Raw genomic sequence first — 14,455 nt, 5'->3', positions numbered from 1 at the left:
TGGTAAGTGTTCACCTAAATTACATGTAAATCATTAAAAATATTCCAAAATATTAAGAAAAGTAAGAGCACCAAAAATAATACATAATGATGAATACATTTATAGTTCATCAAATGAAGTAAGTGACATGGGAAGTGTTTTAAGAAAAGAAAATCGTGAAGCATCAAATCATATAAAAATATAACACTATCACAACAAGCTTGAAAAAGTAATTGCAAACCCCTTATAAGTGCCAACAAATTTAACAACTTCTCCACTAGCATTGCGGTTAACGGGGGTAGGACATCAAATGGGCCAACTTGGAGCAGGAGAGGCACCACAGGATATTTTAATTTCCACTGTCTATACTTTTACAAATAAATTCATAAAACTTTGCCAGCATGACGAGGAAGGATTCAGAATTCACACCTATAGTAATGGAAATTCAAAAACATTACAAAATAAATTTTTTTACATGTGAAATTTCATCATTTTTCCACTTACTATTGGCTGCATTTGTGCTATAGGTACACTTTTCTTAATAAGTAAGAGAGATTCTTTGATGAATTCTGCACAGCACAGAAACCATACAGCAGGTGTATGAAACTATAGAATTTATTTAACTTATGAAAATATGAATGAGCTGTTACATTTTAAACTTTATGTTTAGAAATTTTATAGGTAATTATCTCAGTTTTTACAGTTTTTAATAGGGTTGGAAAATTCTAGAGTTTCATACACCTGTAAGTATGGTTTGTATGCTATACAAAATTATTCAATGAATCTCTCTTACTTGTGAAGAAAAGTGTACCTATACCAACAAATGCAGCTAATAGTAAGTGAAAAAATGATGAAATTTCACACGTAAAAAAATTTATTTGCTATGTTTTTGAACTTCCACTGCTATGAATGTTGATCCTGAAACCTTTCTGGTCATGCTAACAAAGTTTTATGAGTTTATTTGTAAAAATATAGACAGTGGAAATTAAAATGTCCTGCAGTACCTCTCCTACTCCAGGTCTTACCCCCTTAATGTGATAAAATAATCAAAAATACTCAGTATATAAATATAAAATGAACACATGCAGCATGTCAGTGTACATCAGCACTGTCACACAAGATCAAGTTACAAAATTAATGTAAAGACCAGAAAACAGCAACTCTGCAGGCACTGATGGTATCCCTCGAACAATCATAAGACCGGTGGCCTGAACTTTGTTGAACGTTGAACTACTTCAAATGGGCAGTTTCCCTAATGTACTGAAAACTTCTATGCTAGGGAATTACAATTATTAAGATAATTCCAATTTATAAAAAGGGTGGAAGAGATAATTTTAATAACCACAGGCCCAATACAATTGCCTTTCCCATTTCAAAAGTATTGTAAAAGGTTATGCATGATAAACTTATGGAATCTGTAAATAAAAGCAAAATCCTATGTAATAAACAAATTAGATTCACAAATAAGAAGTCAATAATAGCTGTCATTTATGAGTGCAGAAACTATACACGAAGCCTGACAGACAAGAAACAGGTATCACCAGATGTATTCATTGACCTATCCAAAGCTTTTAATGTGGTGTGCCATAAGATTCTGCTGTGAAAGCTTGAAAAGTATGGTGCTCCAGGTCTGTCCAAGAGTTGGATGAGTTGCTGCCTGAGAAAAGATAAGCAAGCAGAGAGAGTGAAACACACGAAAGTCAATCTTAACTCTATTTCTGAACAGTTGTCATGTTATAATCTAATTAAATATGGCATACCAATGAGATAGGGAAATATCAGACACAAGTGTAAATTTTGACAGGAACAGTATATTATTCTTAGTTATCATTATGCAAATACTTTCATCATTGTACCAGAAGAGAAAACAGTGACAAGCATAATTTCCTTATACTAATTTAAAGTTTGAAAATGAAACTAAATGTAGTTTTTCTACATATCTCACTTGCAATAATGTGTCATACACTATTTACAGGTATGTACATATGTTGGGGAAACATCAGACAATGCTGCAGACTTATAAAATGAGGCTTAATGCTCCACGAAGGTGCAAAATGATTACCCTCAAAATCTTGAAAAAGTCATTATCACTACAAGTTCAGAAAAACTGTCATACAGAAAGACCTTTAGCAAATTTAACACACGAAGCTCAACATTAGAGAATAAAATTGATAATACAAATTGTGGATGATTGTAAGGCCTTCTGTCTTCAGCACCAGTGAATAAAACACACTGGTACATGGTTTTGAAGGGCTGTGAATTGGGGTTTTTCTTTTACCTCTGATGGTATATGGTGCATAGTGAAAGGATATCTTAATAAATGAGGACAAAGAGAAAATTATATTAATTATAATATATTAGGTTGTGTATAAGTTCTTAGCATTTTTGTTTTGCATGTTGGTATTCCAGTAGCCATGGATTAAGTTATCAGTTGTCATTTTTTATTTGTAGTTGATTGCTGCTATTCCAGTTTACATATTGCCATTTTGTCATTTGGAGGTAATGAGTGAAGCTGTGAACACTAGGAAATGGAGTGCCAAGTGGAGTTATCAGACCATTTCTGACTTATTCTTCTGTTTGAGTTCAATAGAGTGACAGCTGCAGAAGGAACCAGAAATATTTGTGTCATGAATAGGAATAATGCCACTGGACTGAGCATGGCAAGAAAATAGTTTTCTCATTTTAAAGAGGATCATTTTATAGTAGTGACTCTCCACATTCAGGAAGATCTCCAAGGTTTGACGAAGATCATTTCAATGCATTACTCCACAATGGTCCACATCAGTGTACTTGAGAGCTAGAAAATATGATGAACTGTGAACATTTCACCCTCATATGACATCTGCATGTAATGGGGAAGGTTCAAAAATTGGGTGCATGGGTACCACATGCTTTAAGCCAAAATCACAAAAATCTGTGGGTTGCCATATGTGCGTCTCTGCTTGCTCATCATCAGTTGGCTTGTGAACAATACCAACCATTCCTATCATGTATTGTTACTGGAGATAATAAATTGTGGCCGTATGCTAAACATAAGGAAAAGAAAGGAATGACTAGCCAAACCAAAGCAAGAACTCCCCATAAAAAGACCTGTGCCCATTCACAAAAGATAGTGTTACGCATCTGGTGGAACAGCAATGGTGTGGTGTACTACAAACTGCTTCCCCAAGATGTAACCATCACTGTTGAAAATTATTGTCAACAACTGAGACATCTTGTAGACATAATCCAAAAACAATGACCAGGAAGACTGTGTGATATGCTGGAACTCCGTGGTAACACCTGCTCACATCGTGGTAGACTGACAAAAAACACCATACATACATTGCAATGGGAACTCATTCCACACCCATCTTATTTGCCTGACCTTGCGACCACGGATTTTTCACCTTTTTTGCTCTCTGTCAGACAAACTTCAAGTATCTTCCTTTCTGTATGAAAATGCATTCTGATCATGGATCAATGAGTTCTTTGCCTCAAAACCACATGACTTCTTCAGTCATTGAATTGAAAAATTACCCCAGCATTGGCATACAGTTGTAAACAGTGAAGGAGAATATATATTTGGTGACTAAAGCCTCTGTTATGAGTGTCTGTTGTGTTTATTACACTAATGGAAAAACACTATGAATTTTAACACTAACCTGGTTACTATATATAGCAACTGACTATCTGTGAAACTTAACTGCACCTTGCTGAAGAGAGTTATGAGACATTGAAATCATATTTCCAGAATGTCTAAACATGTGTGAAATATTTTCTGAACTCATTTAAAATATTTTGTAACTATGTATACTATCTTTTCTACAGATGTAAAAAGAATTTCTAAGCATGTGTATTTTTTAAAATGATAGTTTGCGCCAGAAATTACCATTTCAGGGGGAAATATGGACCTCCACATGGAAATTCAATAAGCATCCAAAATTGCCTCATCATATGGGTTAACATCAGACAGTCTTATTTGTTAGGAAGTGGTTACTTAAATAATAATATTACAAAAAGAAAAGTTGCTACTCACCATATACTAGAGATGCTGAGTTGCTGGGTGGGGGTAAGGAGGATGCTGGGGTGCGGAGGGGGTGGGATAGTATGGTGGACATGGCAGACAGTGAAGTGTTACAGGTTAGATTGAGGGCTAAGGAGGGGTGGTGGAGGGGGTGAGAGGGGGGAAGTATCGGCAAAGGAGAGAGGTAAAAAGACTAGGTGAGATGGTGGTATGACAGCTGTATAGTGCTGGAATGGAAACAGGGAAGGGGCTGGATGGGTGAGGAGAGTAACTAACAAATCTTGAGGCCAGGAGGGTTACGGGAATGTAGGCTGTATTGCAGGGAAAGTTCCCACGTGCACAATTCAGAAAAGCTGGTGTTGGTGGGAAGGATCCATACGGCACAGGCAGTGAAGTAGTCATTGAAATGATGGCTACTTCACAGCCTGTGCCATATGGATCCTTCCCACCAACATTGAAATGATGACTGCTTCACTGCCTGTGCCATAAGGATCCTTCCCATCAACACCAGCTTTTCTGAACTGCGTAGGTGAGGTGGGAAGTTTTCCTGCCATACATCCTATGTTCCCATAACCCTAATGGCATCAACTTTTGTTAGTCACTGTCTTCACCCACCCAGCTCCTTCCCTGTACCCATTTCAGTACTAGAAAGCCTTTATTCCACTATCACACCCAGTCTTACTATTCTCCTTTTCCAATACTTCTCCCCCCATCCCCGCATCTCCACAGCCATCCGTCTAACATGAAGCATTTCACTATCCACCACACCCACTGTATTATCCCTCCCCCTCCCTGCCCCAGATTCCTCCTTACCCCCACCCAGTCACCACTCTCATCATCCACTGGTGCTGCCACTCACATTGCAGTTTCAGTTGCCTGAGACTGCAGTTGTGTGTGTGACTTGCATTTGCATGGATGTGTGTGTGCATGTGTGTCTATCATCTACTGTTGACAAAGGCCTTAATAGCCAAAAGCTTTATTTGTGATAGTCTTTTTGCTGTACCTATCTGGAACTCAGCATCTCTGCTATATGGTGAGTAGTAACTTTCCTTTTCATGATATTATTGCAAGCATCCTGGGTTTTCTATTGTTTGATTTTTACTTAAATAATTTTTTCATTTCATATTCTTTCATTGTTTTACTCTTCAATGTCATGCTAATTACATTGTGCTTTTTCTTATGCGAATTAGTATTCTTCGCAAAGCTACCTTACAGAATATTAAAATTCCATCTATCAGTAATGGGAACACTTATGTTCCTTTTGTACATTAACATTCTAAACGGAGATCATGAAATGATAAAATTTACAGATGACACTAAAACTCCATTAAAAAAGAAAAGTAAGGAAAAACTGCAGCAGTCAGTAAACAGTGTCACAAAATAATTTAATCTCTGAGCACAGAATAAACAGCCTTTATTAAATAGTATGAAAACAATTGCACTAAAATTTTACAATGACTTGAACAAGGACATGAACATCTCATTCCTCTCTAGCAATGATAATCTATTTGGTGACATTACAGAAACCTATTCTTGGGATTGTGGCTTCAAAGGAATTTAAATTTTAGTAAGCGGATACAATGTCTCAGTGTCCCATTGAGCAAGACCTGCAACCTTCTTTGCTCACTAAAATGTAGCTGTAGTGAGAAAACAGTGAAGAGTATATATGAAGCCCACTTTAATGCTCACTTTTAATATAAGATCACATAAAGCACCTGTCAGCACATTCATACACCAAAAAGGGTCATTAGATTCATGTTTGGACACAAACCTAGTGATTTGTGTGAAGTTCTATTAAGATCTCTGATGTTTCTCCTTTCTGTATATCTACATTTTGGAAACCCTTATATTCTTTAAAGTAAATGTAATAAGTAAGGACAGAAGACTGCAAGAAGATCAGTATTCATGATCAGATAAAACTAAAGACACACCTTCCACATGGAAATTAAAATCTATAACAAACTTCACAAGATGTAAATGATGATGTTGAGGCTAACATCTTTAAAGTCATATTTACAGCATCACTGATTTTATTCCACTGAAGGATATTTAAAAATATGAATTGCTTTGTATAAATTTTTAAATTTGACTTGTATTGTTTTTAATTTTAAATATGTACCATAGAAATCCCTTTCACCTGTATACGTATAACTGACTTCTCCAGTGTCTTAGGCATAAGCTGCTTTTGTAGACTACAGGACCAATAACAACACAATACCATACAATGGTTAAAGAATTGGTCATGACACTTGATAAGAAAAGTTGCAAAGATTTTTTCTTCACATACAAAAATTAGGGGCCACTAAAATAATAAGCAACTGATATATTTTTATTACAACAATATCACAAAATGTTGAAGTTCTGGAAAAACACAGCACAAAGTATGTTCTAAGTATTGCAGTGGTGTGTCTGGTCTGTCTCCCACACCATTATACCACACTGTTGTCAGAACTGAAGACAGAAAGCCACTTTGTTCTGAGCTGTAATAGCGTCCATGTGCTTCACCATGCTTTATGTTTACATGTATTAGCTCTCCTCTCTCACAGATTTGAATGGCCCTGGTCTTTATTTATGACAATTTTATAAATTTATATACACTTTATATCTAACTCATTTCAGATCTAGTTTACCCATGGTATTGCTAGCAGCCTTTATTGACATTCACTTGCTTCAATACTAATGAAAATTAGAACTATGATTTTATTCATAGCTGTTGTTTGCAGAGCAAATGTAGTATATATTTCAGAATAAAATTTAGTTGTCAGTTGCACAATTATTGTTATTTTGCTTTATTAGTTTAACAGACTAATCTATAATCTTAAGAAGCCTGCAAAATTGGGATATTATAAATCATTAGAACTTGGACATTTGGGCTTACATTTATGTAAACTGACAATGTATTACTTAATACTGGTTTAGCTGATGTCAACATCTTCTTCACAAAAGTATAATGTCATAACATGTCCAAATATGTATACACTGTATGTGATAATTATAAACAAAGATTTACAAATTGATAAATATGTGTGTGCTTCCACTACTTCTGTGAGTTTCTTGCCATGTATATAAGTGGAAAAGTGTGTATAAGTGTGTATAAGTGGAAAAGCCTGTAGTGGAGAGAAGAGGGCTTTAGGGAAAGAAGCTACACTAAAATCGCAAGCACATAAATTTATATACAGATTGTGTGTTTGCTTTGAAACAGAAAGGGGCAATGTTGGGCCTTTGATATCAATGAATAAAGTAGTTGACAGAGTGGCAGAAGCATTGAACATCTCCACAGCAACAGTGAAGAGAGTCACAAATGATAATGAGGCTGCCAACTCAGCTGCAAGCTCTGTTATTGTGATGCCTGGAAGGTCAAGGAAGCGATGATATCGTGTATCTGAAACAGACAACTTTGATGGAAGTGCAATCAGGCAGCACATATACCTATACTACGGCAGGAAGGAGTATCCAACACTTAAAAAGTTTATGGGGTCGCTGATAGACAGGGGTTTTTTCACAGGCAGAATGACAAGTCTCTTCATTGTTTTGAAAAAAATTAGCTTCCATTGGAAAAAGTTCTCAGGACAAAAGGTATTAAAGGAACACGGAGACATTGTAGCATGGAGATGATGTTTCCTGCATGAATTGCTAGCAGTGAATTTGGAAAATGTAATATGGATTGACAAAACATGGGTCATCATGCATCATGCACATTCCGTCGCATGGACAGATGACGTGCGCCATGGAACTATGAGTGTGCCAACTAGTAAGGGATGGTGACTAATTATAGTTAATGCTGGCTGTATGAACCATTTTGTGCCCAGTGTTATGATGATGTTTCAGTTAAAAAAAACTGCCAACTATAATGAGGAGATGAATGCAGATACATTCAAAGACTGGTTTGTTACTTGTTTTCTACTAAATGACAGTTCTGGTAGTGTTTTTGTAATGGACAATATGCCATGCAATTCTGTACAATTAAATAAGCCATCATCAGCTGCTGCAAGGAGAGACAAAATAGTCAGCTGGTTGAAGGATATTAAAATAGGCTTTCAACAGAATATGTGGAAAGTGGAACTTCTGGAATTAGTGAAATGATACAAGCCTCAGAAGACACATTACGTGATTGATGCATTAGCAGAGAACCACAAAGTTATATGTCTTCCACCGTACCACTGCCATTACAATGCAATTGAAGTCATCTGGGCTGAAATAAAAGCAGATGTTGCAGAGTGAAACAAAACCCTTATGTTGCAAGACACAGAGAGGCTGGTAAATGAGGCTGCCAGACGAATAATGCCAGAAAGTTGTGAACCATGTGTGGAAAGAGATTACAAGGTCAAACATAGAAGAATCTGTTCATTATATTGTAATTTCTTTGTCAGACAATGAGGACAGCAGCAGCAAAGATACCGAAGACTATGTGGTCATAATGAGAGATATCCAATCAGATAATGATGATCTTGGGGTTTCTGTTCTCCCACATGAAAAATAGAGGTAACATCCTTATTTGATATTTTACATGTAACATTTGCGCAATTTGCTTTGCCCTGCTAATGTTGAAAATCTGTTTGTGTGTAATTTTTATTTCGGCTGGAACCATACTCATGGTAATTTTTTTAATGTTGCTACTGCCATTTGATGGTAATACTTTTTATTTTATTGTTATATGATCCAGAGTTCAGCCATAGACGATTTTCAAGTACAGTAACTTATTTATATGTCAAAAGATATCAGACTGATATGAAATACAGCAAAATATGAACTGTACAACAATACAATAAAAATTGTTGCAGTCAAATGGCTGCAATATCATTAAATAACATATTTATGCGCGTGTGTGTGTGTGTGTAAGGTGACAAACACTGGTAGTACATGTGACAAATATTCCACCAAGGAACACATCGGTCAGCAGAATGCTGCCCCTACAGGAATGCTGCAATGAATGATGGGGCATTGTTAGGTTCTAAAGGAGCTGATTGTTTCCACGGGCAGAAGAGTGGGACAGGAAAGCCTGTCACCCAGCTCCACCTTCCGCTGGCTTTCTGCCCATCCATGTTGAATACTGGCAACTGCACTGCCAGCTGTCAGAGCTCTTCTCTCAACGTATGGAGTACAGGAATGCAGGAAGGAAGTGGTGGCAGTTACATGGGCTGTGCATGTGGTACATGGTTGTCTGAGTCTGTGGGGAGTGACACATGCTGCAGGTGACACGGGTATGGGAATTATTAGGGGGTTACGGGACAACAGAATTAAAAACTGTTGAATTGAGGGTGTAGGGACAATGGATTACTGGAGATTGAGACCAGGATGATTATGGGAGTGGAGGATGTGTTGTAATTATAACTCCAATCTGCTTAGTTCAGAGAAGCTGGTGCTGAGGGTAAGATCCAGATGACTTTGACAGGACAACACCAGTAATAAAGTGAGAAAATAAAAGATAAATACAAGAAAGGAGAAGAAAAATAAATGATGGTAAATGTTAAGAGGAAACAGAAGAAAGAAAGAACAAAAAGAAAAACTATGTAAGGAATTAACTAAGAGCACAAACAGAAGCTAGATACTGACAGTGAAGATTAATAAAAACAGAAGCCAGAACTGAACTCCAACCAAATGTCTGACGTGAAAAAATTCTAATCTGTCATATTTCATTGCACTCTACAGTACTGGAAAGCTCAAATGTAAAGTGTTAAGGCACTTTCTTGCTATTATAGTTCACGCAAAGTATTCTGTATCAGAGTTTGTATACTACTAATTTGAAGTGCTGCCTTGTGTCCATAGAAGGATTATTATTTTGGTCATTCCAGCAAATAAAGTTGAATGTTATTTGAACAGCATCAGTATGTGACATGAATGCTCCCACTAGTGGGTTACATACTGAACTTCTATCATATACCTGGGCTGAAGCTGGGATTTATTGGAAAGTAGGTACTTACATAAATTTTGTAGACAATGAGAGCTAGAGTAATTTGAGAGGAAATTTCCCTGTGTTTTCAATGTATATGGGAAAAAGTTTTGCATTTTTAGTCTTGTTTTGGTATTAATGTATATTAATATATATGTTAAATAGAGGGAAACATTCCACGTAGGAAAAATTTATCAAAAAACAAAGATGATGTGACTTACCAAACGAAAGAGCTGGCAGGTCGAAAGACACACAAACAAACACAAACATACACACAAAATTCAAGCTTTTGCAACAAACTGTTGCCTCATCAGGAAAGAGGGAAGGAGAGGGAAAGACAAAAGGATGTGGGTTTTAAGGGAGAGGGTGAGGAGTCATTCCAATCCCGGGAGCGGAAGGACTTACCTTAGGGGAAAAAAAGGACGGGTATACACTCACACACACACACACATATCCATCCACACAAATACAGATACAAGCAGACATATTTAAAGACAAAGAGCTTGGGCAGAGAGGTCAGTCGAGGTGGAGGTGCAGAGGCAAAGATGTTGTTGAATGACAGGTGAGGTATGAGTGGCGGCAACTTGAAATTAGCAGAGATTGAGGCCTGGTGGGTAACGGGAAGAGAGGATATATTGAAGAGCAAGTTCCCATCTCCGGAGTTCGGATAGGTTGGTGTTGGTGGGAAGTATCCAGATAACCCGGACGGTGTAACACTGTGCCAAGGTGTGCTGGCCGTGCACCAAGGCATGTTTAGCCACAGGGTGATCCTCATTACCAACAAACACTGTCTGCCTGTGTCCATTCATGTGAATGGACAGTTTTTTGCTGGTCATTCCCACATAGAATGCATCACAGTGTAGGCAGGTCAGTTGGTAAATCACGTGGGTGCTTTCACACGTGGCTCTGCCTTTGATCTTGTACACCTTCTGGGTTACAGGACTTGAGTAGGTGGTGGTGGGAGGGTGCATGGGACAGGTTTTACACCAGGGGCGGTTACAAGGATAGGAGCCAGAGGGTGGGGAAGGTGGTTTGGGGATTTCATAGGGATGAACTAAACCTTCGTAACCTGTGTCTGCTTGTGTCTGTATATGTATGGATGGGTATGTGTGTGTGTGCGAGTGTATACCCGTCCTTTTTTCCCCCTAAGGTAAGTCTTTCCGCTCCCAGGATTGGAATGACTCCTTACCCTCTCCCTTAAAACCCACGTCCTTTCGTCTTTCCCTCTCCTCCCCTCTTTCCTGATGAGGCAACAGTTTGTTGCGAAAGCTTGAATTTTGTGTGTATGTTTGTGTTTGTTTGTGTGTCTTTCGACCTGCCAGCTCTTTCGTTTGGTAAGTCACATCATCTTTGTTTTTTGATAAATTAATATATATATATATATATATATATATATATATATATATATATATATATATATATATATATATATATATATATATATATATATATTTTAAATACTCTTCCGGCAAGTCCTAATTTTTCCTTTTACTAAATTCACTTTTGCCATATTTTGCAATTTTTGTCTGTTTAATTAATTTAATATTCCCTTTCTTCATGTCTAGGAAATCTGCCAAAGAGGTGGTGTCATATTCTAGTGGAACTGATGCTGTCTTTGAGCAAACATATCAGGTAATTTATAAAATCATGAAAATAACTATATTTCATCAACCTTTGATCATTCTTTGCAGTGGTATGGACAAGTCACTTCCAAAGAGATACACAATATAAACAGTACAGATAGCACAGCACGCAAACAAATGTGTGTCTTAACTGTGTACTTTGTTGTCACTGAGTCCTGGCTTACTTACAGGAAAAAAATAAACCATCTACTTTGTTTGTATTTTGAGTAAGGTATACCTATGATGTATATAAATATTTAGCATGGTTTATTTCACTTGCAAAAAAAATTATGTAGTTCATATACAAAAATGTTTACAAAAGATGTCTTAAAAGATGGTAAGCATTATAGGGGCTTACAAGCCTCATTCTTTGAGTTACACTTTTTAGAAAACTGACAGTTTTTTCAAGACTTCCCCTGGTATTCATGGACCAGTCCCCTTAACTGGACACACATGCCTCAGATGTGTGCTGCAGTTCTAAAGAATATGCTGACAACCATCAGAAATGGCAATTGATGTTTTTGCCATTGACAGCTGTTGGTACTATGGCATATGTATATTCAGTAATTTTCCTGTTGTTCATCAACTTCCTCCTTGATCATATTGTAGTGCTTAAATAATCTATGTACTGCGTCTGGGAAGGCTATTTGTCTTTTTGACTCTCAACATTTATGCACTTAGCCAGGAAATATCTTGCCTTTTACTCACCAAGATTTTGCATTTGTGTTGGGTTTAATAATGTTTCTTTTAAATATATTGTTATTTGAGACCATGAATAATTTATCAGCCTCATCTTCTGCAACTAGAAAAGCATATTTAGTGTGATTCAACACTAATTGCAATATTATTGCATCTCATTGCTCTTCTGAGACTCTGGATGCCTGTCAAAAATGACTGGAAGGTAACACAAGCAGATGGTCTTGCAGCATTCCTTACTATCTCTACAAATGTATTTACATGCAGCTGCTGCTAGGTATATGACACATTAAGTGTTGCAGATTGCTGAAGAACTTGACACTACTTTTTATTGTATGAAGCTTATCTTTCTCTGGCGCAAGTGCCATAGTCAAAAGATTGTCTTAAAAGCATTCACAAGTACAATATATGCACCCATAAAAACATTACTCGAAGCGCCTCATGAACTCTCTTTCCAGATTTTCACTGCCTCATTTACTACCAAGGGATAAATTTATCATTATGTTTGCACTTTAATCCTCTCTCCTTATCAGCATCAACATGTTTGGTTTACAGGGGTTTGGTTCTGCAAATGAATCATCATTTTCTCCTTACACAATCTTTCTTTGCCTTTTGTCAAGCATAGATTTTTTTGCTTGCTGTGGGAATCCAACCTGGTTTTTTTTTTCTTGCAGCACAGTTGACGTTTTGCAAAGTTGCTTCATGGGAAAATCAGCTGGTCCCTTTTTTTTTTTTTTTTTTTTTAAAAAAAAAGAAGTCATGGATAAACAGTCTGCCATTCATATAACATCATTATATGTGCTGAACATCAAAGAACCAAATTTTGTTAACTGCTACTTACCACCTAGCAGAGATATTGTGTTGCAGGTAGGCAAAACAAAAAGACTTTCAGAAAATGAGCTTTTGATCAACAAGACCTGCATTTGATGTAGAAAATACTCTCTCTCTCTCTCTCTCTCTCTCTCTCTCTCTCACACACACACACACACACACACACACACACACACACACACACACACACACACACACACACACACACATGACCACAGTCTCTGGCTGCTGAGGCCATACTTCGAGCTGCTGTGCTTGATGAGAGAAGAACGTTCATCATTTCAGTGGCTACTTCACAGCCTCTGCTGCTTAGATTCTTCCCACCAACACCAGCTATTATGAATTGTGCAACTGGGAAATCTCTCTGCAATATATCCTATTTTCCCATAACCCTCCTGGTCTCAACCTTTGTTAGTCTTTGTCCTTACCCTCTAACCTCTTCCCTGTTACAATTTCAGCACTAGACAGTCCCCTATTCCACCAATGCACCCCCAGTCTTTTTACATCTCTCATTTTTCCTCTAAACCCCCATCCTCTGTCTAATCTGCTAACTGCACCTAGCTGCCCTACCCTCTCTCCACCTTGTTCCTGCATACTCCCACAAGCAGCACTTCTCTGTCCTCCCTCCCTATTCTGCTATCCCCACCCCTCCCTGCCCGAGCTGCCTCCTTATGCCAACTGCTGCTTGTGTCTCGCAACATGTGCAGCTGCTCGCAGTGTGGCTTCAGCAGTCAGAGACTGGGGTCATGAGTGTTTGAGTTGCATTTGCATGAATGTGTGCCTGTGTGTGCTCTATATCCAATGAAATCCTTGTGGGCTGAAAGCTCACTTTGTGAGTCTTTTTGTTGTGCTTATTTGCAACTCAGCATCTCTGCTATATGTTGGGTAGTGACTATCATTTTCTTATTACTGTTACGTTCCATCATGGATTTGGCACTGTTGAATTTGTTACTCGACAGTTTAACAGATTTAGCCTTGCTCTCAGTGTTGTCTTACATAACAATCACGAATAATATTCCTGGATTGATGTATTACTCTTACATAAATACTGTCTGTAAAGAGAAGAGTCCAGATTACTCCCTAGTTGATTACCTAAACTCATTGAAATACATGGAATTTTCACTCATAAACTTTGTCCTAAAAGTAGGCATTTCAGTAATGCTATTATAAGACTCGAAGACACCATTACGGGGTAATGGAACAAGGCTCTTGTGTACTCATTGAGGTGAATTGCAATATAAGGCACTATTCTTTCACATTAAAGCATGTTCAGTTTCTAGAAATGAATACCTTTCCAAATGACATTAACTAAATCATAGGGTCAAACACTTCAAATGCTTGGTCTTCTCTAGAAGAGTCTGTTTTTCTTTGTCAGGCAACTTTATACTGCTTCCTCCCAAGCATTAAGTGGAAACAAAATATACATACAGT

General features: G+C 37.4%; 1 protein-coding gene across 3 annotated transcripts in view; it reads left to right on the top strand.

Annotated features, from left to right (window-relative positions):
* LOC126480903 (integrin alpha-4-like) overlaps nt 1–14,455 on the top strand; it is a 582,211-nt gene that overhangs the window by 430,006 nt on the left and 137,750 nt on the right. For all 3 annotated transcript variants that reach the window (XM_050104300.1, XM_050104298.1, XM_050104299.1), the window contains exon 18: nt 11,441–11,507. In XM_050104300.1, coding sequence (XP_049960257.1) covers nt 11,441–11,507 — 67 coding nt within the window. The remainder of the gene's footprint in view (nt 1–11,440; nt 11,508–14,455) is intronic.

Source organism: Schistocerca serialis, chromosome 5, assembly GCF_023864345.2.
Source record: "Schistocerca serialis cubense isolate TAMUIC-IGC-003099 chromosome 5, iqSchSeri2.2, whole genome shotgun sequence".
NCBI lineage: Eukaryota > Metazoa > Arthropoda > Insecta > Orthoptera > Acrididae > Schistocerca > Schistocerca serialis.
This window is presented reverse-complemented; position numbering and strand designations above follow the sequence as displayed.